This window comes from Pseudorasbora parva, chromosome 13, assembly GCF_024679245.1.
Source record: "Pseudorasbora parva isolate DD20220531a chromosome 13, ASM2467924v1, whole genome shotgun sequence".
Classification (NCBI taxonomy): Eukaryota; Metazoa; Chordata; class Actinopteri; order Cypriniformes; family Gobionidae; genus Pseudorasbora; species Pseudorasbora parva.
The window spans coordinates 21,093,595-21,121,276 of record NC_090184.1 but is presented as its reverse complement, the minus strand read 5'-3'; the positions used below and the strand labels follow the sequence as shown (position 1 = coordinate 21,121,276).

The 27,682-nt window shown below is 37.3% G+C and overlaps 1 protein-coding gene across 38 annotated transcripts in view; it reads left to right on the top strand.

Annotated features, from left to right (window-relative positions):
* The window catches only part of rimbp2b (RIMS binding protein 2b), a 200,214-nt gene that overhangs the window by 143,890 nt on the left and 28,642 nt on the right, over positions 1 to 27,682 (top strand). For 22 of the 38 annotated variants that reach the window (XR_010897540.1, XR_010897539.1, XR_010897537.1 and 19 more), the window contains 10 exons: positions 1,830 to 1,871; positions 2,130 to 2,340; positions 3,100 to 3,120; positions 4,501 to 4,670; positions 7,356 to 7,435; positions 8,144 to 8,253; positions 8,411 to 9,316; positions 9,455 to 9,514; positions 22,654 to 22,805; positions 24,426 to 25,049. Coding sequence is in view for 30 of the 38 variants with exons in the window: in XM_067413427.1 (XP_067269528.1) it covers positions 1,830 to 1,871; positions 2,130 to 2,340; positions 3,100 to 3,120; positions 4,501 to 4,670; positions 7,356 to 7,435; positions 8,144 to 8,253; positions 8,411 to 9,316; positions 9,455 to 9,514; positions 22,654 to 22,805; positions 24,426 to 25,049 (2,376 nt within the window). In the remaining 8 variants the exon portion in view is untranslated. The remainder of the gene's footprint in view (positions 1 to 1,829; positions 1,872 to 2,129; positions 2,341 to 3,099; positions 3,121 to 4,500; positions 4,671 to 7,355; positions 7,436 to 8,143; positions 8,254 to 8,410; positions 9,317 to 9,454; positions 9,515 to 22,653; positions 22,806 to 24,425; positions 25,050 to 27,682) is intronic. The other 16 variants (XR_010897542.1, XM_067413457.1, XM_067413442.1 and 13 more) reach the window with 9 other exon arrangements.

Genomic DNA, 27,682 nt, shown 5'->3' with positions numbered 1-27,682 from the left:
GCTGCACATCAGAACTAGTATATTACGTGGTTTTACTCATTGTGATGAATGATAAAGAGAAATTTGGCCTTTGTGATTCCTTGGCCTTGTGATTGTGATTTAATGTATACCCCTGTGAAACAAGACATCATAACTAGAAAATTTCATGGTACTAGTCACCCCTGGTGTGCTAAAATGTAAATGTTAATGGGAATATACTTCAGAGATATTTTACTTATAAAAAAATTCTAGAGGTGCCAATAATTATGGCCAATGTGTTTTGGAAAAAAGCATTTATTTCATAATGTGATTGTACCCCGACTTTCCATTCTTTTACTTCATTGAAAGGTTAGGTTTTTGCAAATGTTTTGAATGATAGATCAAAACGATAAACAATGCAGATTTATTTTTACACTCTTTGATCATATTTACCAGGGGTGCCAATAATTCTGACTGCAACTGTATATATAATATAAGTGATATAGATGTATATAAAGTAAATACATGCGAATATTTTTAAATTATATACATGTATGTTTGTATTTAAATATACATAATTATACATAGTACACACGCATATTATGTAAACACAAACTTTTATTTAGGATGCGATTAATCTTAATCTATTAAATGTAATAATTATTTAATATAAATATTAATAAAACAAATTAAGGTTAATTAAATATATATATAATTTAATGAACCTTACTTTTTTTATTAATATTTATATGAAATAATTATATATATATATATATATATATATATATATATATATATATATATATATATACATACATATATGTGTGTGTGTGTGTGTGTGTGTGTGTGTGTGTGTGTGTGTGTGTGTGTGTGTGTGTGTGTGTGTGTGTGTGTGTGTGTGTGTGTGTGTGTGTGTGTGTGTGTGTGTGTGTGTGTGTGTGTGTGTGTGTGTGTGTGTGTGTGTGTGTGTGTGTATGTATGTATATATATATATATAAAATTAAATATAAAAATATCATTATACTTATACATTTCAATAAGTTGTTTGTTTTTATTATTTGAAATGTATTTGTAAAATGCACGTAAAATAGATGGTGGCATTTTCGTGTTGTCATCCAAATAGATATTTAACTAATGAAAAACTGTCTATTAATGAGTTATCCTCTTTAAGTTTTAAGTTTTTTTTTGTTTTGTTTTTTAAACCAAACTGTTTGAAACCATCCAGCTGTCCCCTCATTCCTCTTGAGAGGCAGTTTTTTTGTTGATAGTACAGATGCTTATAACAGGAAATAAATGAAGATGAGAGCAGCCTCTGTAGTTGAGGGCATGTTCATTAAAAGTAAGTTCTCAGTAGCTAAAGTTTCTCATTCACTGCCTGATCCTTTCTGCTCTTCCTGTGTTGCGATGCATGTATGCTGCCTTGTGCTGAATCCTGTTAGTGCCTCATGGATATGTGCGTTTGCAGATCAGATCAGCAACGATAAACATGACTGATGGATTGCAGACCGCGACATGTCTTCCCTCTCACCACCCTCCTTTAGTTTCCTTGCCCAAAAAGCCATGTTTAGCGATTTATGTCAACTTGTAACTGTGCACAAACATATTGCACAAGACAAGTTACAGCTCCATGCTGACCTGAATAAAATGCAAACTCACACCTCTAATGCAGTTAATAGTATTGATGTACAAGTATTCATGTGAGTTTTGTCAAATCATCAGGCATAAACAGCTTTTACTGTTATTTTGGCATGTGGTACCTCCATGTAATATTCCCATCGCTAACTTCATGACCAAAAAAAGAGATTTGTTGTACAATAACAGCTGAACATAGATTGACTCCTGTCTTTGTTTGATTCTGTTGGTGTCTGAAGCTGAGAAGTGTCCTTCGCACTAAGAACACAATGCGATTTTTGGTAGGAAAAACCTCCTTTTAGATGTGGGCCATTCTTGTAGTATTGTAGGTTGCTTACCACAGTTGGTTGAGTTCGTTGGCTCCATTCATTAGCTTTGTTCGGTTAGTTAATGTGAAGTGTAGATGTTAATATTGTAAATGTCATTGCTGCTAGAATCTTGCTTTTTATCACAGACCAGGCAAATTGGTCTCTGTATGTTTTTAAAGCTAGCCTTTCTCCCTTCCTTCCTTTTCTTTCCATCCATTTTTTTCTTTCCAGGCTAAAGTGAGAGAACTGGAGGAAAAATGCCGGTCACAGAGCGAGCAGTTTAACCTGCTGTCAAAAGAGTTGGAGAAGTTCAGGTTGCAGGCTGGGAAGTTAGACATCCTGAGCAGCAGTCAGCTCACAGGGAGCGACTCGCCCGGATCACCCACCAAACCCCTCACCCTCTCCCAGCTCCTCAACGGCCTTACTGCCCCCTCTGGGAAAGGTAATGTACTGTATGCATACCGAAGAAGATCATGTGTTGACACCATAGACGGTAAAAAAATATGGACGTAGTGTCCGTGTAGACACCCATAGGATTCCGATAAGCCGTTCTGAAGCATATAGTAGAGACGAGCTGGCCGCTGCCATCTTGACAAGGCGTCATCGTGAGTCAAGCCCGGATAACAGAAAATGGGCAAAGAGACGGGATGTGGGCGAAGTTTAGGTGACACAATGACTATAGATGGCGGATAAATGGCTATCCACCTGTCACTCAAAGTAACCACGCCCTTAATTATGCACAATTTTAAGGCGTTATATAATGTAAACAAATGAGTTATAAAAAAAAAATCACCAAGGGCAAAATTAGCCGTATCGACCAAAACCACAATTTGTACCAGGCTGTAAACATATTTTTTTCTGCTGTAAAGTTCAGAATTTTAACATGGGGCTCAATGAGATTCTGCTCCCTTCTGGAGCATGTCCCTAGTGGCCAGTCGAGGAGTTGCAGTGTACATTACTTCCGTATTGGCTTCAAGCTTGGTTGACACGTACATTTTTTAAGAGTTACATAGCAATCAGCATGATATGGTATATTTCGATTATGTTCTGGTGAAAATCTATATTCAACATTTTACTGTTTCATTCATTCTGATAAATTTACAAAATAGTAGATAACTAAGTACAATCTTTTGGGCATCTTTGTCATTGCGGTTTAAAATCAATTTGCATCTGCATCTGCTTTGTTTTTTTGCATATACAGAATCACTTGGACAGCATGCAGGTATTTTCGAGTTACTTCTCCTCAAAGTTCTCCCTCTCTTCCCCGTGTGGCTCATTGGGGTAGTTCCTGTCACCTCGTTTAGCTGTCCTGTCAATTATTGCTCATATTCATGATTGATATGTAAACATTTGATCAATATCTTTGATCTATCTTGCCATAGATCAAATTATTGAACCAGTTTTAGTACAAACCATCAATCTTCATAGTCATTTTATGCATACCTGACAAAAGTTGTGTTTTATAAATGTTTAAAGTAGAAAGACAAGTCACATTTTGTAAGTTTTTTGTCTATAGAAGGACCTCAAAATATGTTAGCTGATGCGAGCTTGAGTAACGTGCCCTACCAGAACTAACGTTGTACAACAAATAATGTTGTACAATCAAATTAATCAAAAGTGAATGTAAAGATGTTTATAGTGTTACAAAAGGTTTCTATTTCAAATAAATGCTGTTCTTAAAAAATAGTATAATGAGTCATTTTAAATAAGAAATGTTCTTGAGCAGCACAAATGTGCATATCAGAATTACACTGCAAAAAAAAAATGCTTATTCAGTATTTTTGTCTTGTTTCTAGAACTTTTTCTAGAAAAAAATGTATATCAAGAAACATTTACTAGACAAGTAAAAATTACTGTCTTGTTTTGGGAAAAAATTTAAAATTAAGAGAGTTTTTGCTTAAAATATGCACAATAATTTGGCAGTGGGGTAAGCAAAATTTTATTGGGTTTTTTTCTAAAACAAGATAAATACTTTTGCTTGTCTAGTAAATACTTCGTGTTTTAAGAATTTTTATTTTTAGATATTTCAGTAAGAAAAGCATTTTTTGCAGTGTAATTCTGAATTCATGTGACTGAGACTGTAAGACTGTGCTGACAATTCAGCTTTGTCATCACAGGAATACATTTCAATGGTTTTTACTGTATTTTTGATCAAATGAATGCAGCCTTGGTGATCATAAAATACTTCAAAAACATGAAAAATCATATCGACCACAAACCTTTGAACGGCAGTGTAAAACCACTTCTGTATGTTTATTCATGTAAGCTATTGATTGATTATAGTTTACTTCATATTCATTCATCTTCTGTTTGCCATCTTTCATCCTTTACCTTTCCCATAAAACAATATGAAACAATATCTAATGCTGAATTATCTGACTGATAAGATCAACAGCAGTGATGATGTGCTGAGACGGAGTGAGGAGGATGGGGCTGTACACAGTAATGAAGTAATCAGTCACCTGTGTGTGTGTGTGTGTGTGTGTGTGTGTGTGTGTGTGTGTGTGTGTGTGTGTGTGTGTGTGTGTGTGTGTGTGTGTGTGTGTGTGTGTGTGTGTGTGTGTGTGTGTGTGTGTGTGTGTGTGTGTGTGTGTGTTTGAAGGTAATGAGGATTCGATGAGTAAGATCTCAGAGCTCATTCGGCCTCTGCAGATGACTGAGGGGGAGAAGGTAGAGCTCCTGTCTGTTAAACCCACCTTCCTGTCACGAAGCACACCCTCCAGCCCACGGCGGGCCTTCCTCTCAGAGGTGCGGCCCGTCATCGCCACTGCTGTGAGTCTCTCAAACGAGTCAATCAGTGTTAGTTCATTTTACCTTTAATGTTAACCCTTCACACTTTTATTTTAGTTTAATCTTTTTAACCGAAAGTTAAATGTATATATATAAAATATGAATAGTGTTAATAGGTTTTAGACTTTTGTTCTGTGTATAAATTAAATGCAACAATTAAAAAATTCAGCTATGGGTGGCTAAATAGATAGTCAGAAAGATTTGAATTCTAATCTGGTCTAATCACAATTGCAGTATGTGAATATACTGAAGAATACACTGAAATTTGACACTGAAAACTAAATAAAGTTTGAATATAGTCAAATTAATAGAACAGAATAGAATACAACACAATCTATTCTAATAGATTCTAGATTTCAACCGGGCAAAGTAGTACAAAAAAAGTAGTGTGTCATACCACAGTGATTTGGCCATTATGAGAATAATTACAGTATACACTGACAGACTGTGTGTGTGTGAGAGGGAGAGAGTGTGTGGGTGTGAATAGTCCAATCTGTCTGCTCAGACTGTGCTCCGCTGGTGTTATTGGCTTAATCGCCCACATTATCAGATTGCACATAGGAATTTGCTCTCAATTAATTCAGCCTAAAAAAAATATCAAAAAATTAAAACATTTATTCTCTTTACAACCCATTGATTTGCCATTGACATTCTTAGGCTAACATCACGACTATGACGGGGGAAAACGGTATGCCGTGAGCAATCTGTCCTTTCTAGGGTCTCGCCTACTTGTTTTTAGTTTGTTTACATGTCTTTGGTCCATGTTTCAAGCATATTTAATTCGAACTAGGGATGAGCATTATGGCCTAAAATATATTCAATATACATTGCAGCCTCTTGTGATAACGATATATATTGCGATATATAAATTATAATTGAACCTTCTGTAAAACTCTGCTTGAATGTCCTTGGTTCTTAAATGCCACCCAAGATGTAGAGAACAGGAAAAACTGGTGTCTTTTTAGTTAAGGAACAGACACTGTACTGACAATACTTTCAGTATTAGGCAAAGACAATAATTTTGTGTAATGTACAGTTACTTTAAAAGCATATTTCAAACAAAGTTTCTTACCTCCAGCCTAATGTAACGTATTTGGTTTTAAACCATTTTGTTCTCTTAATGAAATTAAAACTGGTGTCTTGTTAATAAAGGAACAGTCACGATTCCAAAATTCCAGTAGTCTGTACCAATACCATACAAATTTTACAGTACTCCATACCAATTTCGGTACCACAAAATGTTTCTTTGTTTAAATTTTTTCTAAAAAATTTAATACAATTCAATACATTTATTATTTAAGATGATAATCATTATAAGTAAATAATACATAAACATTCAAAGGCTCTATGCTGTTTAAAAGTAAACATAGTTTAAAAACAAAATCAAGTGAAAAATAATCAAACACCTAGGCATAATTATTATTATTAGTAGAGACAAATTATTATTAACGTTACATAGAGACGAAGTTAAATCTACCGTACAACAATAGCCTAATATATTCTGAACATTTTCTCATGTTAAACCGAACTTTTATTATGACGGGTTGTCATGAAGACCTTTGAGCAAATGAAACGGTAAATTCTCATGAAGTGGCGGTTTATGCATTCATGTCCTAATATAGAGACACGCGGCAGAGACTACAGAGACAGCGAGCGTGTGTGTGTGTGTGTGGTGTGCGTGCGCCCGCACATCCACGCGTCGGACACCTAATATCCAAACCAAGTCCAAATAATGGATGTTGCACCAGTCTTTTTCACAGCTCCTCCATTTCGCTTTCAGCTATGTTTACTCAAGATGACAAATACCATAATGCGTTGCAATCAGTTGCAGCTCGTGGCTGTAAATTTCGCCGGTAGATTCCGTCATCAACATGCATTATCACAATAGTGCAATATAATTAAAATCTCTATCGTAGGCCAATTTTGTATCGTTTATAATGCATATTGTTTATATCGTCCATTACTAATTCGAACCACACCAGAGTTTGTTTGTAAGCGGCTCAGGACCCCTCTTTTCAGCGGCCTCTGCCCACTGGTTTGGTGTGCACCAGGGTTTGGATGGCAGCAGTTGCACTTATTCAAATGAACCGCACTAACAGAGCAAATGGAACTAAACCTGCCAAGTGTGAACAGACCCTGAGAGTTCCAGTGGCATAGCAAGTGAGCCCTTGGCCCATATGCAAAAAAAAATTAACAGGGCCCCCTCGGTAGAAAAATCACGAGCTGGGGGCACCCTGCATACCCAGAAGCTATGCCACTGGAGAGTTCACAGTGATATTTTGCAGTTTGATTAAATATGATCTGCTTCATGAAGTGTAACCAGTATCTACATCAGCATAATGCCAAAAGACATGGCCCTGAATTATGAAAAGCAACTATTTTGAAATCCAATATGACCAATTAGACTGGAAAATCACATGTAATCAGATTTAAAACATATGAATGTGGTTTGGATCAGGTTTGTAACTCTGAATTTCATATGGTTTGTTGCTGTTCAGACTACAAAAAACCAAATGGATTTAAATCAGATATGCCAAAATATCTGTCTAAACAAAGCGTTAAACCCCCTGGGCTGGTAAGGCTTAGCATGCTGCTTTACAACAGCAATACTATAAGCTAGTAAAGCTGACTATTAACTCATCTATCCGCTTTTCCTCTCTCTTTTAGATGGACAAAGAGCTTGGCTCGTCCCCCAGGTCTAAGTCCAGATACACAGGCAAAGTGCGACTGTGTGTTGCCCGCTACAAGTGAGTGGATCCACTACAGCTGCTGTAAATTGTTACCATATGTTACAATTGGACATTTTCTGTAATAATAGGTTATAGCGTGTCATTAGCTGTAATGATTTGTTATATCATGCCATTAGCTGTAATGATTAGTTGTAGAATAGCATTAGTCACTGTATTAGGTCTGCCTTAAAGAAATATTCTGGGTTAAGTACAAGCTAAGTGTATCAACAACATCTGTGCACACAATCAATTTCCACAGACAAGAATTTTGGCTCATCTTCCAAGTATAGCTGATAAACATTTAATACACCGTCATAAAATCAAAAAAGGTTTAGCAAAAATATAAGCTTGACATTTTTGCTTTTAAACCCTACAATCAGTTTGCCCAAGGGCTTCCATTGCTCCACTAAGGTAACCCGATGGTATTAACAAAAAATAATGTTTCAAACAGGTTTCGGCCCACTATATCAAGCTGGCCGGGATTCCCGAACAAACCAAGCAATGTTTTGTAGCTGCCAGCGAACTAGTGTTTAAGATTTTAAAGAAATCAACCTACAAGTTGCTTAGTAATATCAGCATTTTGAACTTATAGTTTAACATCAAAAACATATACATTTCTCATTTAGGTTTGATGTGATCAACAATGTACCAATATAGTATGTATGTTCAATATAGGGTTTAATAAAAAATAAATCATGAATTGATTTCAGCGTGTCCTCTGTGCAGTTATAACCCTTACGATGGCCCCAATGAGCATCCTGAAGCAGAGCTCCCCCTGGTGGCTGGGAAGTACCTATATGTTTATGGGACCATGGATGAGGACGGCTTTTATGAGGGTATGTCACAATACTGGACTTCTTCCGATTTGTTATCATCTTTTACATCTTTTTTTTTTTTTTTTTTTTTTTTTTGGTAGCATGAATAGTCTTTTCTCTCTTCTTGTAGCATGAATAGTCTTTCTGCTCTTTTTTACCACTAAATGTCCTCTTCCAGGGGAGTTGATGGATGGACAGCAGGGGCTCGTTCCCTCTAACTTTGTGGACTTTGTCCAGGATGAGGAGCTTCCCTCGATTCCTCTCTTGGACCGCATCAAGGAACCGTCCTACCTCAACCACAGCCCCACCTCCATGCCAAGCAGCGCTGTGAGCACGCTCAGCACGCTGCTCTCAGAGAGGCTGGACGCCCTGGGCTCGGGTACTGGGACGGGCACCAGCAGCAGCAGTGGGGTGAGCAGCTTGGGCATGAGCATGGGGCTGGGCATGGACTTTCTGGGAACCTGCAGCAACGGCACAGGCACGCTGGACGTGAACATCGATGAGATCGGAGAAGACATCGTGCCTTACCCCCGCCGCATTACCTTGATCAAGCAGCTGGCCAAGAGTGTCATCATAAGCTGGGACCCTCCAGTGGTTTTGCCTGGGTGGACGTCAATCAGCGGCTACAACGTCCTGGTGGATCAGGAGGTGCGCATGAGTGTGCCCTTCGGCGGCCGCACCAAGTCTTTGATTGAAAAGCTGAACCTGGCCTCCTGTACTCACCGCATCTCCATCCAGAGCATGACGGAGCGGGGGCTCTCCGATCCGCTGCGCTGCACACTGCTGGTGGGGAAAGATGTGGTGGTGGCACCCTATTACCTTCGTGTGGAGAATATCACACAAGTATCGGCTGAACTCACCTGGATGCCGAGCAACAGCAACTACAGCCACATGATCTTCCTGAATGATGTGGAGTATGATGTAGTGAAGCCCGGAGGGTACAAATACCACTTCTACAACCTGAAGCCCATGACGGTGTATAAGATAAGGGTGGTGGCCCGACCCCATCAAATGCCCTGGCAGCTACCCCTTGAGCAGAGGGAGAAGAAGGAGGTCTCAATGGAGTTCTGCACACAGCCAGCCGGTAAGTTGGCTAACACTGTGCACTCTTTACATGTTAAATTCATATTGCTAAAGGATTTTACATCTGGTTATCACTAGGGCTGTTAATCGATTGTTACAATCAATCAGATTAATTGCATAATATTTCATTGCGTCGCAGATCGCCATGCGTTCTTGCAAAAACGTGAAGTTGATACTACAAGATTGAATTGCTTCAATGGTAGGAGAATTTCTTATTACAGAATTTACATACAAGTCAGGGGTCATGATTAATTGAATTGTTTTTTCTTTTTTTTATTAAATAAACAAAATATATAATTGTTATATGAAGTGTATAAGATGCAAATAATATGCAGTTATTTATTTTATAATATTTAAAAATACATATATTGATAAATATTATTATTTTATTATGGAAATTAATACCCTTTTTCTGCAAGGATGCATTAACTAGATCAAAATTGACAGTAAATAGATTTATAATGTTATAAAATATTTTCTTTAAATAAATGCTGTTTCTTTGAATTAATCGTTAAAAAAAGTGCCAAATATGAAATGTTTCTTATTAAAATGCCCTTCATTAAAATGAAAATTTGCTTTGATATCACAGGAATATATTACATTTTAATATTAAAATATAAAACAGTTTTGTTTTAAATTGTAATTATATTTCACAATATTGTTATTTTACTATATTATTAATCAAATAAATGCAGCCTTGGTGATGATAAGGGATTTCTTCCAAAAACATTACAAGATCGTACTGACCAATAACTTTTTATTTTGACTTATTGCAATAAATTGATGTGTCAGCCCTAGTTACCACTGACCTGGATTTTTACAGTACAGTATAGGGATGTGAAGGTGTGGAAATTTTCCCACCGGTTAATCAACGTGTGACAACACCGGTAATACTGGTATCACTGACTGGGCTTTTAATTAATTCATTCTATCTAACCAAAAGTAAACATGCACACGGCCGCTCAGGGATTAATAAATTGGGCATTAATAAAAGAGGAGCAAAAGCGAGTGCTTTCAATGAATTCCTATGAAAGTTAAGCTTCCATATCATGAAGAAGTGAAAACATGCCGTGCGCACACACCGTGAATGACAGTGTGTCCGTAAATGCTTGCTCTCTGCAGCCGTGCACATTTTAGTTTCGGTTTTGAATTAGTGCCAAGTGCCAATTAGTGTGCTTGAATTGTTGGTCCATAAGCCTTTTATTCTTAATAAAAAACTAAACTCATCAACAACACAGTACAATGACAAACTCACTTAAATAGGCGCTTTTACATTAAGTTTTGAAACCAAATCTTCCGCGATCCTCTTGTCTGTCAGCTCTCCTCACTCGTGATGAATGAGATCTGACTCCTGCTGTGTTTGTGTTGTGACGCTCGTTTGGATCATGCTTTAGTAAGCAGACTCATTCAGTTTTTATTTGTAGTGTCTGTTCTCTAACTAAACTAAAGTACTTAATTACTATTTTTTAAAAATCAAAACGACGGTGGGGGGCGGTGCCACGGTGTGCACGTGATGTGACCGGTGTTGAGTCTGAACACCGGCAACACCGACTATCGTAGCAAACCTAGTATAGTACAGTGTTTTTATCAAGATATTTCTCAACACTTGTCACCACCATGCCAATGTGTTGTCTCTGTGCAGTTTCTACGGTGTTGTGAAATTTTTGCGGTAGCAGTTTTTCTATGAGGGGCGCAGAACGCGGAAGCACAGAGGATATCGCAAAACAAAACTTGAATCTCGCGGTAATTAGCATATTTTCACCGGAGCATCCTACGTCATACGCTGGAACGGCAGTCTCTCAATTACTATAGTTAGCGGAAGTTTCGGTTTACAGTTTTTAAAGTTTTAAATATGGATATTTTTCTTACAGAAATGCATCGCTCTACTTCAGAAGGCTTCTTTTAACCCCCTAGAGCCATGTGGATTACTTTTATGATGATAGATTCACTTTTATGTGGAATGCTGTGTTTTGTTTTTGTTTTTATCATATTGGAATCAAATCGATAAGAATCGGAAACATAGCCTAGAAATCTAGACACACCCTACCGGCAGCAAATCTTATTTGTAGCGAGTGTCATCTTGCAACTCTACATAGACTTGCGAGCTGGAAAAACCAAACTCTGGTCAGGCCAATCACATCGTGTATAGAGTCGGTGGGCGGGCTTAACATAATGACGGCCGAGTTGCGATGGTTCTGCGTGCTACTTCTAAACAAAGAAGCTGGCGAACGGCTGTTTTTCGAATCAGCTTTGGTTGCGACTCTGGAAGACTTGGAGTTAAGCTTTTCTTTGAGTAAAGAAGTTGTCTGTAACAGCACCTTTTAATTGTTGTTTTGGATGCAGCAATGACTTATTTACATATTAAGCACTGCACCCATGTCTGGAAATGTTTAACTTTTTTCCAACTTTTAAGGGCCAATTATGAAAATATCTTTACCCAGAACAGACTCTGATAAAACTGGACAGGAGAGAACAAGTTTGTCTTTCTATCTACTAGTTCCTATGAGACCAGCAATCATAATCCTTATCCAATTATGTTCTCATTCAAATATTTTTTGAAGATGTGCTTCGTCAGAGAAAACGTCCTCTCTATATCATAAAATGTGTGAGCTGTTTGTGGGAGTTCCTCACGTGTCAGTTAACTGTTAACTTTCGATGTGTAACCTTGATGTTTGCTATGCTGTTTCTGTTCATCAATTCACCCTGCTAAAGGAGGAGGCTGGGAGTTTAGTGCTCCATAATGAGCTTCCTACCCTAGAGAGACTGTAGACAAGCACAAGCTGCCTTCATTAAAAGAACCCTATGGCATGTTAGCGTAAAAAAAACAAAAAAAACAAGAGCTGTCGGCTCTGGTTTTCACACAGCACCTATTACACAGACGTCTACCTGAGATGTTGATCAGCCGAGTTGCGTTTTGCTTTTCTTCATCTCTCAACGCTGATCCCAGAGGACCCTGAAGATGCCTTGTTTTTAAGCTTTGGAGTACAGACGAATGAGAGCGGAGGAAATGAATGAATGCATGATGAATGGAAATGGGACGAGCGTTTGCCGCAGTAGAGAAGCGGAACGACTGAAGATGAAAAGAGGAAGAATCAGAGAGGATGTGAGAGAGACGAGGGCGGAGGGGGGGAACAGAGGGGGATGCCCGGTATTCTGCTTCTGAGGGAGTCCTTGCCTGCTCCTTCTTTACCGTCTCCCACATTATTTCACACCGGCACACACAATGAGACGTATACACACTCGTTGCAATGCCAAGAAGCAGAGCAGACATGTGTATGAGGATGCTTTCAGTGCCAGCTCATTTTTTTCCCTTCGATCTCGAGTGTGACAGCCATTGTCCAGGGAGGAAATGAAAGGCCGTCAGCATTATCATGGCTGTCTCCCGCTGTGCCGTGGCTCTCAGCAGAGCCTGTAATCATTAACAGTTGCAGATTTTATTGGTATAGAATGTTAATTAATCCTAATGTTCTGTTTGGTGTTGAGAGACATGAAAACCCATTTAATACACTCTTAAAAATAATGGTTCTTATATGGTTCTTAAAAATAAAGGTTATTTGGCAGGGCGTATGGTTCCATGAAGAACCTTTAACATCCAAAGAACCTTGCCAATGCAAAAGATTCTCTGTAGTGCAAAAAGGTTCTTTAGACTATAAAATGGTTAGAAAAAAATTGGTCTTTGGGAAACTAAAAATGGTTCTTCTATGGCATCACTGTGAAACCCCATTTTTGGTTCTTCCTGGCACCTTTATTTTTAAGGGGTGTACATCCATAAATAAATGGATATTCCATGACTTATTCTAATCTTATCTGGACTGATAAATGAGACTTTACAGCATTTTACTAAATGGTGTATTATAGGGGTGTGCATTGGCACTGCCTTCACGATTCGATTCGATTACGATGCACCAGGTAACGATTCGATTCAATTCGATTCTACGATGCATTGTGATGCATCAAAATTCTACTGCACACAAAGCAAATTTTTCATCAGTCATGAGGCAATACAAGCAGATATTAAACAACAGATTGTATTGACTGCTATGTGTCTCCTGTATCTTTGACATAAAAGTTATTAAATAAAATAAAATGTAATTAAATAAAATTAAATAAAATGCAATTAAATGCATGACTGTTTCACCAAACATTCTTACATATTCAGGTCGTTAGCGACCCAGATCTATATTTAACATGGATAGACCTCTACCTGTCGTGATAATATATAAAACTGATAAATATCCTGATTTTAGAGTAGCAGCTACAGAAGAATAAAATAAAACCTATTTCGTTACCTTTGTGAGCTTGGAAGGATTCAGTTTGAGCAGATGTTTAATACCATCATCATATGACCTGGTCAGAGCTCGTTTACCAGTATATTCAGCATCTGCCTCATATTCGCGATCTCCAGCATATTCTCCAAACTCATTTTCAATGTCTTCAAAATCAATATTTTGATCATTGACAGCTTCTTGACCACATCCATCATCAAGAGACAATGACTCTAACATATGATTGTGTTTAGTACTCGCTCTCTGAAGTAAATCACTGAGTCATTTCAAGTTTTGCAGATTATAATTATTGTTTCGTTTTCTGTCAGAGGTAACTATGAGTGAAACGTCACTTCATCATTGGGTATCAGACATTGCCACCTTGTGGAATAAAGGTGAATTGCGCCGTATTTCGTCATTATAGATTAATTTATTATTGTGCAAAAAATATATACGTACAATCCTACACACCTCGGGTCGTTAGCGCGTTATTAATAACCCGTCGCGGTTATCTCCCTCCGCCTCAGCCATCTTCCTTGTTGGTTGTTGTTATTCTCCTGGAACCAGAAGTATTTGAAACTTCACAACTTTATCGTCCGCCAGAAAATAAACAGTGGCATAATCGATTATGGCACTTTGCCGCATCTATGCTGAATCGTTCATGCCCCGCATCGCGATGCATCGCCGAGTCGATTATTGTTGACACCCCTAGTGTATTACTTATATTTGAGTTCTCCTAGATATTACTAATGTGCTAAGATAAATAATTTTTTTTTCTTTTTCTAGAGACATTTTTAAACCTTGTATGTATGTATGTTTTGCCCATCATTATTATATATTTGTGTGTTTAGCGACCCGGATCTATATCTAACATGGATATAGCTACCTGTCACAATAGTGTAAAACTCTTCGGTGGTCTGTGATTGGTTCCTGCAAAAGTGTAACAGAAGCAGTAGAAATTAATGTTCAGATTTCCAGACTGAGTTGAAGGGTGAAATCAAATTGCCAGCAGATCAGGCTGGGTTTACCCAGTCTAACAATGTCTGATATACAGTAATAAAGTGATGATGGTATAAAACATCTCCTCAAACTGAACCGTTCCAAACTCTAAAAGGTAACAAAATATGCTTTGTAACTGTTACTCTAGCAGTAGTTCTCTAACCTGTCCTTAGGACCCCTCACCACTGCACATTTTTCATGTCTCCCTCATTAGACAAGAAGCTTCTTCACAAGATCCACCATCAAGTGACAGTATCTGATTGCGTTCAGTACTTGCTCTGAAGTAAATCGGTTAGCCATTTCAAGTTTTGCTGATGAATCTTCCTATTGTTTTGTTTTCTGCCTGCGGTAACTATGAGTGAAACATCACTTCATTACTGTGTATATCAGACATTGTTAGCTTGATCTGCCGGCGATTTGATTTCGCGCTGCAAGTCAGTCTGGAAACCTGAACATTAATTTCTATTGCTTCTGTTACACTTTTGCGGGAACCAATCACAGACTGGCTTATCCACCTGGTGGGTTTAACACGATGACAGATAGAGAAGCGATGGATTGATGCCCGTTGATCACGCCTCTTGTGGTTTGATTGGTTGAAGGGCTATCCAATTGCATACAGAGTCATTCGAATAATGCTTGTGGATCACACCTCTTGTGCAGTAGAAAATACAGCAGACTCCCCAGTAGGGTTGGGTACCAAACTCTTAATAGTACTGTACTTTTTAGGAACTCCGACCGAATTATGTCGGTACTACCGAGTACCGATTCACATTAAATCAATTAGTACCACATTTCGGTACCTGAGAACACATCTGGTGATATAGACTACTGTAGTGTCTGCGAATATTAAACAGCAAAAAGACTTTACAAATCCTGAGTGTCCTGCGTGTTGTTATTATCCTTATTATTATTATTATTATTATTATTATTATTATTATTATTATTATTATTATTATTATTATTATTATTATTTGAACAGGGACAGTGCACAATAAAAACATTAACCCTGTTTAGAACAAGGAGAGATGCATTGCACCAAGTTTTAGCAAATTGCTATTTTCCACCTGTAGTCCCTTGTGTGAATGAATGGCGCTGCCCCGCAGTTTATTTACCTCACAGACACACACAGAGAATTGCGTGTGACATTTGCGCATTTCCATCTCATACGAGGACATTAACGCATGTCCGTCATCTCCAGAGCCGCTCTGAGAGTCACTTCATCAGCATTTCACCGTTTAATTAGAGAAAAACTACCATCATGTCATAAACACACAGAAACTCAAAGGTATTTACTAGGAACCCGTCAAAATAAAAGTTTGGTTTAACTTGAGAATTATATCACTGTTGTACAGTAGAGTTTAGAGATGTCTCCGTGTAATAATAATACTAACACTAATGTAATAATTATAAACTATCAAAAATTAATTTTTTAAGTAATATATCACAATTTGTCTTCCATGTTTTAATTTTAACAGTATAAAGCTCAATTGTACCGCTTTGTTTGACAAAAAAAGTTTCATTAAGTATAAATTAATATTACATCTTAATTTGATTACCAGAAAAATCTTTGTGAGGACATTTTTGGGAAAATCTTATAGAAATTGAATTAAAATGAAAAATAATAATATGGTTGTTTTTATTAATTCAATCCTACTATTTACTGGTAAATATTACAGTAAACAAACATCACCGACAAAGGCAGACCAAGGCAGCTCTGCCATAATGTCAATAAAACTTCTATAAATAACAGTTTCTTTAAAGTTATTGATGCATCTCTTAATTACCGGTACCGATTAAAATATGAACGGTACCCAACCCTACTCCCCAGACCAATGTTCAATTTTAAATATAGCTTTGTCAGGTTATAGCCAGAACAAAGACATTTTCACATTGTGAAATAAATGTGAACTGCACTTATTTGGTCATCCAAGATTCCTCGGGTCAATAGCGACCCTATATAATTTACAAAATTATTACCCTATTTTGTAAATGGGACCCTATATCCCATTTACAAAAAAATGGAAAAATATCATTCTATTTTTGTATCTATCATTTTTCTATCATTTTTATTTTTATTTTCATATTGCTTATAATAAATTGATTGAGGAATTCAAAGAAGGTTGATGTCTAACCTGATGAGGAGGAGGGTAGTGAATGACGTCCTGGGTCATATAAGGGTTAATGTTTTTAATTATGCAGCTGACTTGGCTTAGACACAACATCGCTAGAATGGTTACCAGCCACATTTCTGAAGTTTGTATTTACACTTCCATTCAAATGTTTGGGGTCGGGTTTTATTGTTTTTATTGTTTATAAAAGAAATTCATCTTATGCCCTCTTTTCTTAATTTGCTTTAACAACGAGCTAAACAAAGCCCCAGTAAAGGTCGTGGACAGAAGTCAGGGTCAATCTCTCTTCACTGGAAATCAATTTGTGAAACTGCAACACAAATTAAAGATTTTGAATTATCTCTTACAAAGTTACAGTCACTTCACATAGCTCAAAACAGTATGTACGGTGCACTCAAATGTAAGATGCAAATCACCTTTACACAACATAGAATTGTTAAGATGAATAATGTTAACATCACAATTATGTGCCTCGAGTTACATTTAGCGTGTTAGATAGATATAAATTGTTATAAAATCATATGCATTACTTATCAAAATTCACATAATCATATGTTACTGCATACATTTCCCTTTTAAACATACAGATTGTATTTTTTCAAAAGCAAAACGACAAGGATGGCCGTAGATGCACAGCTGCACAGAGCTCTGAGTTCTTAAAGTGACCACTAGGTGTCAGTAAGAAAGCAATATTATTAGGACCAGGATACTCACCAAGGTTGCATTTATTTTATTTGATCAAAATACAGTGGAAACAGTTAAATTGTTAAATATTTAAAATTATTTTTTTTCTACTGTAATATATTTTAAAATGTCATTAATTTCTCTTAATAGCGAAGCTGATTTTTTAGTATCATTACTCCAGTCTTCCAGTCCAGTGTCACATGATCCTTCAGAAATTATTCTAATGTGCTGATTTGGTCCTCTAGAAACATGTATTATTATTATCATCATCATCAACCTATGATAGATTTTAGGAATCTTTAGGAAAAGTTCAAAAGAATACAATTTATTTAAAATAAATATTTTGTAGCATTTTAAATGTCTTTGCTGTTACTTTGGATCAATTTAAAGCATCTTTGCTAAATCAAAATATGAATTTATTTTCTGCAAATAACAATACTACTACCCCAAACTTTTGTACAGTAGTGTATCTTTATCAACTAAGCATGACAAATCAATTAATCTATTTTCCAGTGTTGGCACAAGCTGTAATTTTGATAAAATCACCAAATATTAGGTGCTTTCCACCCATCTTATGGTAAATACCAAAGCACAATCTTCAGCATTGTGGTAACTGTGTTAGCATTTACATGGTGGCATTACCTTATAAATGTATACACACATTTTATAATTGTCATTTAATTTTATAAACTTTAATTTTGTAGTGTTACCTTCAATAAAATGTAAAGGAATTTGTGAAAACCGAATTTAGTTGGAAAGCAATATATCAGAAGTGGTTTTGTGCACACTAGCTTTTTAGAAAATGCAAAGAAATCATGATTTTAAAGTGTGAAAATAATATTATTATTTAATAATATTATAATAATATTTTTCTCCCACAATGCCCATATCTGTTTTTTTTTTTTTATTGATGGTTTTAATTGATATAGAATGTTAATTAAGGGAAGGCCACTCATGATGGAATGGTCCTGCTCGCAGATTATCGAATTTCTAGCGCAGTGGACTACATGCTTCAGGACATCTTGAGATAAATGAACCTTCGGCCTAGTCTAGTCTAGTGCACGTTGTGTTCCCCACCTACAGACTGTGTAATATATACAGGGCAATGTAAACCTGTCTGCGGGCTTCCCTGCGGACTAACAGCGCAGGCTTTAATACGTGATGCCCATCTTCAGGCATTTAGCCATGCAGCAGCAACCTCAAATGAAAGCCTGATCAGATAAAGACAGCCTTTGAGCTGTTTTCAATTACAGAGCATTGATCCAGTTCCTCTGGATCAACTTCACAAATTACATGATCCACTTTTAGCTCCACTGTCTTTCCACAGGCTCTCAGTCATGCCCCTGACGTCTCTGGACCGATCAGCGTTCCGAGCGCCCCGTGGGCTCTGATCAGTGAGGGGTGGTCATTGATTAAGCGCTCCCCGATGATCTGTCATGTGGTGGGCACAGAAGTGATCATTGTGGATTAGTGTGATTCATTGAAGAGTTCAAACATGTGACAGGACTACCTGCTCTCTGACATCAGGATGGCTTCTCTAAATTGATTGTTTGAGTGAGAGCTTGTCACTGGGAAACCAAATACGCTTTTAATTAGTGTTTTAGTAGAAGAACTGTGTCTGTAACAATTAAATGCTTTTAAAATGTTTTGAAAATTTTTTTACGTAATAGCTCTCAAATAATAGCTTTGTGTGAGGAAATAAACTCTCAAATCTTCTTCACACTTGTCTGTGCACAAAGATGATGCCATTAGTTTGTTTTTTAAGAAAAAAAATTGTATGGCTTTCACTAGACAATATACAATAAAGTCACCCAAATGATTCTTATGAGTCGGTTCCTTTAAGCACAGCTAGAGTAGCGGTGCGTTCACACGGGGTGTCGACGTTAAAGGGTTAGTTCACCCAAAAAGGAAATACTGTCATTAATTACTTAACCATTTGTCGTTCTACGCCTGTAAGACCTCCGTTCATCTTCAGAAAACAAATGAAGATTTTTGTTGAAATCCTGTGGCTCAGACAGGTCTTCATTTCCTCTCTCAAGACCCGTAAAAGGCACTAAAGACGTCGTTACAAAGCCCATCTCACTACAGGGATTCTACAATCATTTTATGAAGCGAATAGCTTTTGTGCAAAAAGAAAAATGAAATAACGACTTGTATAGTGATGGGGCGATTTCAAAACAAATATTAGAACCGTTATGAATCAGCGTATGGATTCATGATCCGGATCGCCAGAGTCACGTGATTTCAGCAGTTTGGCGGTTTGACACGAGATCCGAATCATGAATCGATACGCTGATTCATAACCGTTCGAAAGTTTGTTTTGAAATCTTAGGAGGTCTTACAGGTGTCGAACGACATGAGGGTAAGTAATTAATGAAAGAATTTTAATTTTTGGGTGAACTAACCCTTTAAAGCTTCTCATTTACTTTGAATGGGTGACGTCATGTGTTGCTGAACTGAATGGTGGGTTAACTTTTTAAACACCAACACAGGCTTCAGCCTATCATATAGCCTATGCAAATACCCTAGTGCAGAGGCTAGCCAGTTGTTTTCATGCAACACCGGAAAAGTAATGTGTTCGACTATTGACTGTTGATGGCCGCGTCAAAACCAAGCTTCAGACATGCCCAATGTCAAGCGTCTACACCAACGCACTGTGAATGCAGCTTAGCCAGATCCATGAGCCAATGACGCTTATGACGTAGTACATTTAGGTCTTCTGGTTTAAGATTTAAAGCGGAAGAGTGTGAAGAGTTGTTGTTTTTTTTCAACTTCATGCGCTTGGAGTGCTCCTTCAAAAACGCGAGGTGCAGCAGGCGTTTAAAACGCGAGAATGTTAAACCCGCCAAAAGCGTGATAGGTGGATAAGCCAGTCTGTGATTGGTTCCCGCAAAAGTGTAACAGAAGCAATAGAAATTAATGTACAGGTTTCAAGACTGAGTTTTCCCAGTCTACATTTTAATTAGAACTGATTCCAACTTACAATCAGATGAAATATAATTGAGAATTTCTGAATCAGAATCGAATCAAAACAGGAAATCTGTATCGCTACCCAGCCCTAACAAACATCATCTTTTAAAATGAACCTAAGCGCTCTCTCGCTCTCTCTCGCTCTCTCTCGCTCTCTCTCTCTCTCTCTCTCTCTCTCTCTCGCTCTCTCTCTCTCGCTCTCTCTCTCTCTCTCTCTCTCTCTCTCTTCTCTCTCTCTCTCTCTCTCTCTCTCTCTCTCTCTCTCTCTCTCTCTCTCTCTCTCTAACTGCACATTGTTTGTTTTAGGTTCTGAGATAGTGTGGTCCATTGCTGGCAGCCATATACAGTCTTGTTCAAAATAATAGCAGTACAATGTGACTAACCAGAATAATCAAGGTTTTTAGTATATTTTTTATTGCTACGTGGCAAACAAGTTACCAGTAGGTTCAGTAGATTCTCAGAAAACAAACAAGACCCAGCATTCATGATATGCACGCTCTTAAGGCTGTGCAATTGGGCAATTAGTTGAATTAGTTGAAAGGGGTGTGTTCAAAAAAATAGCAGTGTGGCATTCAATCACTGAGGTCATCAATTTTGTGAAGAAACAGGTGTGAATCAGGTGGCCCCTATTTAAGGATGAAGCCAACACTTGTTGAACATGCATTTGAAAGCTGAGGAAAATGGGTCGTTCAAGACATTGTTCAGAAGAACAGCGTACTTTGATTAAAAAGTTGATTAGAGAGGGGAAAACCTATAAAGAGGTGCAAAAAATGATAGGCTGTTCAGCTAAAATGATCTCCAATGCCTTAAAATGGAGAGCAAAACCAGAGAGACGTGGAAGAAAACGGAAGACAACCATCAAAATGGATAGAAGAATAACCAGAATGGCAAAGGCTCAGCCAATGATCACCTCCAGGATGATCAAAGACAGTCTGGAGTTACCTGTAAGTACTGTGACAGTTAGAAGACGTCTGTGTGAAGCTAATCTATTTTCAAGAATCCCCCACAAAGTCCCTCTGTTAAAAAAAAGGCATGTGCAGAAGAGGTTACAATTTGCCAAAGAACACATCAACTGGCCTAAAGAGAAATGGAGGAACATTTTGTGGACTGATGAGGGTAAAATTGTTCTTTTTGGGTCCAAGGGCCACAGGCAGTTTGTGAGACGACCCCCAAACTCTGAATTCAAGCCACAGTACACAGTGAAGCATGGAGGTGCAAGCATCATGATATGGGCATGTTTCTCCTACTATGGTGTTGGGCCTATTTATCGCATACCAGGGATCATTGATCAGTTTGCATATGTTAAAATACTTGAAGAGGTCATGTTGCCCTATGCTGAAGAGGACATGCCCTTGAAACGGTTGTTTCAACAAGACAATGACCCAAAACACACTAGTAAACGGGCAAAGTCTTGGTTCCAAACCAACAAAATTAATGTTATGGAGTGGCCAGCCCAATCTCCAGACCTTAATCCAATTGAGAACTTGTGGGGTGATATCAAAAATGCTGTTTCTGAAGCAAAACCAAGAAATGTGAATGAATTGTGGAATGTTGTTAAAGAATCATGGAGTGGAATAACAGCTGAGAGGTGCCACAAGTTGGTTGACTCCATGCCACACAGATGTCAAGCAGTTTTAAAAAACTGTGGTCATACAACTAAATATTAGTTCAGTGATTCACAGGATTGCTAAATCCCAGAAAAAAAAAAATGTTTGTACAAAATAGTTTTGAGTTTGTACAGTCAAAGGTAGACACTGCTATTTTTTTTGAACACACCCCTTTCAACTAATTGCCCAATTGCACAGCCTTAAGAGCGTGCATATCATGAATGCTGGGTCTTGTTTGTTTTCTGAGAATCTACTGAACCTACTGGTAACTTGTTTGCCACGTAGCAATAAAAAATATACTAAAAACCTTGATTATTCTGGTTAGTCACATTGTACTGCTATTATTTTGAACAAGACTGTATAACACTCATGTCCAAGTATGATTAAGACGAATCAGCCCACATAAAATAAGAGCGCTGACATAAGCAAATACACTATGATAGTCTATGCGTAGCTGCCATCCATTTCGGCTGTAAAATGTATGCACACGCACACCCACATCCACATTTACATGCCCATTACACATGTATCATATTTTCATGCACAAGCATGCATGTTTCTGAAAGCATAATGCATGTCACAGGCTACACACAAATTTGCTTGAATATTTGATAATAGTGTAGCAACTCACACATTTTGTTTCAGTATTCTGTTATTTCATGAACATCCTCTTTTTTGTTTCAGGTCCTCCTTTGCCTCCTCAGGATGTGCAAGTTCAGTCGGGACAGACACCTGGAGTCTTGCAGATCCGCTGGAAGCCCCCTCCCCTCACTCCTACCGGCACTTCCAATGGAGCCAGTGTAATTGGCTACATAGTCTGCACTAAAGGTCAAAAGGTGATGTGATGTTGCTAATTCTTACTGTCATCATGCCACTTACTCATAACAGCTACTGATTTGCAATAAACTGTGTGCCCTGCTAATGAATTCATTGAAAACCAATGAATAGCTGTTATGCTAGTTCATATGTTGTGCAAATTTCAATTCTGCTCACTGGCGCCATCTGGAGATCGATTGTGTCACTAGATGGCCAATGTTTCCTCTGTGTTATATAATGCAGTGGTTTATGTAAGTCATTTTGGACAATCAGACACAAAATATTTTTAAATTAATTCAACCCCTTTTTGTGAGACTTTTGTTACAACCCCTGTATATTCAACATACATAATTATTATGTATACATTATTTGTAAAACATTTATATATATATATATATATATATATATATATATATATATATATATATATATATATATATATATATCTGAGATTATTTTTATATTCCAGTAAGTTTAAATAAAGCATGTCTCACAAATAAGAATTTCCCGATTGTCCTGGATCAGTTTGATTAAATTTCAGGGCCGTTGACAGAAATGTCACTATGCAGCTTGTTTTACATTCATGAATTATACAGTATGTGCGTTTTTGTGCCTGTTAAACATTTGTATTCCTATGATGTATTAAGCATCTAGCTAATTAACATTAGTCAAAATTGTGAGAATTACTTTATTACGAAACACCATGCGCTGTTCTTTTTTCAAACAAAAGTTTTTATGAATTTATTTCTGTCACAAAATTTAGTTGTAACTGTAATTTCTAGCTATTATTGCACATTTTTATTTTATACCTACATTAAATAATTAAATTTAATGAAAATTAATGAACATATTAAAAATAAAATATTATTAAAATATTATTTTGTGATATATCCAATAACGTTCAAAAAAATTTAGATCAAGAATTCTTTTTAAATTTAAATGCAGATTAATTTTGTTTGGGGGGGGGTTACTCAACATTTTCAACATTGATAATAATAAAAATGTTTACTGAGCAGCAAATCAGCATATTTTAATGATTACTTTAAGGATGATGAATATTAAGCTTTTCATCACAGGAATAAATTGCATTTTCAAATAGACACTATAGTTATTTTAAATTGTAATATATATATATATATATATATATATATATATATATATATATATATATATATATATATATATATATATATATATATATATATATATATATATTACACAATATTACAGTTTTTGCTGTATTTTGGATTAAAAAAACGCAGCCTTGATGAGCAGAAGAGACTTCCTTTAAAAACATAAAAGCATCTTACCGATCTCATTTTTGACAGGGCAAGTACAAATCAAATACAAATTTAAAAAGCATATAATTTAAATATATAATATATATTTTTAAATATGTTATTTTATAATCTATCATTTTTTTATTTAATTAAAAAGTTTAACATTTATTTATTTATAATACATATTGAAAATAAAATTGATAATATTATGATTTAAAATGCCAGTGAAAATATCAAATAAAAAATACGCAGGTACAAATCTAAATAGCTGCCCAAATGGACCAGAAGAAAACACTCTTTATTGTTCATCTTTACAAAGGCACAATTGTTTATCCTGCATTTCGGTTTGTTTGTTTTCAGATAGCAGAGATAATGTACCCCACAGCAGATTTTGTTACGGTGGAACTGAATCGTATCCAGTGTCTGGAAGCGCGGGAGGTCGTAGTGAGGACAATATCAGCACAAGGAGAGTCGCAAGACTCTCCCGTTGCAGCCATTCCGCACAGCCTCCTGGTGCCTCAGCTCCATGGACACCCTCACCTTCAGTCTCACTCTCAGACTCACCCACCTCCCTACCCGCAAGCCTACCCCCCAACCCATCCTCAACCGCACGTCCAGCCTCACTCCGTCCCGCCACCCCACCCTCACCCTCATCCCCCTCCCTCTCATCCTCACGCCCACCCCTCGCCTTCACTGTACCCCTTGTCTAAACCCAAACTCCTACCAAGTGCCAGAGACCCCCATGCCAAAGAGCCAGAGATGAGCAGGAGACCGGGACAGTCCTGGGAGCCGCATCCCCGGGCCCCGTCACCCCTACCACACCCTTCGCACTCGGGGCACACGCTAGAGCCCCCTCACATAGAGGGCCGACGGTCGCCCTCCCCTCAGAGGATCTTGCCTCAACCTCAGGGAGCGCCCATTCCTAACACAGTGGCTCGTGCTATGGCCCGCCAGGCTGCGCAGAGGAGCGCCCCGAACAATAGGGTGAGTCCTGTTTGAGTAAATGAGGAAGTTGATATCAATTTAAATGATTGCGAGCATACTATGCAGCAGCATGCCTTCGCATCCCCACGTCCACAATATAGATTCTTAAATCCCAAGATTCTATCTTTTAGTCTATGCTGCTTTCAGTTGATGAATAAACTGAAAATTTCAGCATGCCTCCCATCCAATAAATCAGAATAAGCTTTGGAACTTTTCATATGAAACAAGATTTCAAATTCTGTCGATTTTATTATGAAATTCAACAATACATTTTTAGCTTTAATGTGGCGTGAATGATTGCTGTTGCTACCTCAGATCAAGCGAAGCAGCAGCGCAAAGCAAATCGTCTCTACAGCTTTACTAGTTTACTAGCTTTACTACAGCACAAAATACATGAATGCAGAGGTGGGTAGAGTAGCCAAAATCTTTACTCAAGTAAAAGTACAAGTACTTACGGAAATATTTACTCAAGTAAAAGTAAAAGTAACAATCGTAATAGTTACTTGAGTAAGAGTAAAAAAGTATTAGATGAAAAAACTACTCAAGTACTTAGTTACTAGTTACTTTCGATCTGATTGATAAGATCCAAAAACCCTGAATTTCAGACTACTTAGAGAGCTTTCACACACCTCCATGTGTGTGTGTGTGTGTGTGTGTGTGTGTGTGTGTGTGTCTGTGTGTGTGTGTGTGTGTGTGTTTAATGGTTAAACCGTGTAAATTAATGGTGTGCTGGGCTAACCACAGCTCTTTTTAAAACATACTTTGTTCTTATATTTTTATAAGTATATGCATTCTTAAAAATACAGTCCCATTTTTAAATGTATGTATACACTGCAGACTGTTGTCTGTCCGGATATGTGTATAAATGCAAGATGTCACATTAGGCTATTCAATTTGTTTCGTTTTTAGCCTGATCTCATCAGTACCTATGGCAACGTTTTTGCAAACCACAAAGTATGTACCTACCAATATGTACATATTGCGACAGTTTCAAAGTGAAATGTCCACTGGGTGGCGCTAAAAGCTTATTTTTTTCCAGAACAGATTTGCGTGAATCTGACATGTTTTGTTACGTTGTGTTTTTAACGTACACCCACACTAAACCTACCCGAAAGTGTTAACAACAGCAAATGTGACAAAAATAAAATTGTGTCCATGTATTTTTAGCTTGTGTTTAGAACTTGTCTTTGAGCTCTTATCATGACTCGTTCTTCATGGGGTTCGTTCTCAAGCTTTTCGCATTGTAAATACAAATCTGTATCCGCTGAGCTATCGAGCAAGTCTGGTGAATCAGAAAAGCAGAACATGGAGCTGTGACGCAAAATTCAAAATGTTTTAGTTTACAAACCATAGACTAAAAAAATTCAGTTTTTCTGCCTATAGTGTTCATTTCTGTTGGAATTCCTGCAGTGTGTATTGGTACGTATTTTGTGGTTTGCAAAAACATTGTCACAGGTACATTTTGCCAATGTGGTTGCTCGTTTTATGAGAAAAAAAAGATATGTAAATGTGCAGATGTGAACGTTTGTTTGTGGACGTGTGTTCGGAGGATTCAAACGATTTGTCAATGCTTGCACAAGAGTGCATATGAGGAAAACACTCGGACAGTGTGTGAAATAGTATTACAATAAAGGAAAAGTGCCCATAGTTACCAAATTACCATTAATAGTGTTCAAAGATAGGCATCATTGTTACACTTACCGCTGTTTTCTCAGGTTGGAGCTGGAATTATTGTATGCTGAGATGTCCGTTCATATTGGTGCACACAGCATGCATTAAATTATGAAACTGTTCTTTTTGACATCTTGGACTGAAAACAGGCTGAACTTGAGGCCACGTACGGGTGATCTGCCGTAGCTCACACACATCTCCCTCTGCTTCGGCCATCATCTTCTGACTAAACGCGCGCTAATTTTATGCGGGTGATGCGTATCCACCTCTCGCGAAGCAGCCTCTCCAACGTTTCGCGAGACTTGCGAACAAGTCATAACTTATTTTAAAATATATAATTAATTATCACCATTGACAGTAGCGGAGGAACGCCACCGAATGTAACGAAGTAAAAGTACAGTTTTTTCACAAGAAATGTACTTGAGTAAAAGTAAAAGTACCCATTTTTAAATATACTCTAAAAGTACAAGTTACCCAAAAAATGTACTCAAGTAAATGTAACGAAGTAAATGTAATTCGTTACTACCCACCTCTGCATGAATGACATGAATGAACATCAGAAGGTATGTTAATAATAATAAGATAACCTCTGAAATACGTCAAACAAATTGTAGTAAACAGTGTCTCACTTAAAACTTGCATTTACCTTAGAAAAGCCATTCAGAATAAACACAATAGTTAGCTAGAAAAATAAACTCTAGAGAGGAGCATTTTGTTAAATATATGCACCGTATTAAATACAGTTGCTGCAGAGAACAACATTTTATGAAAACAATTCAACAAAGGCATCAGTAAACTATTATAGAAAGTTTATTAATACACGTTTGAGGGATTCTAATTGGCTCTAAACATTCTTGTACAAAATTATTCAATCCCCAAAAGTCACATTCTGTGCAGAATCTTTTATTCTTTTATCCTTCAATAAACACTGCCTGTAAGTGCTTATTAGCTTCTGTTACCTC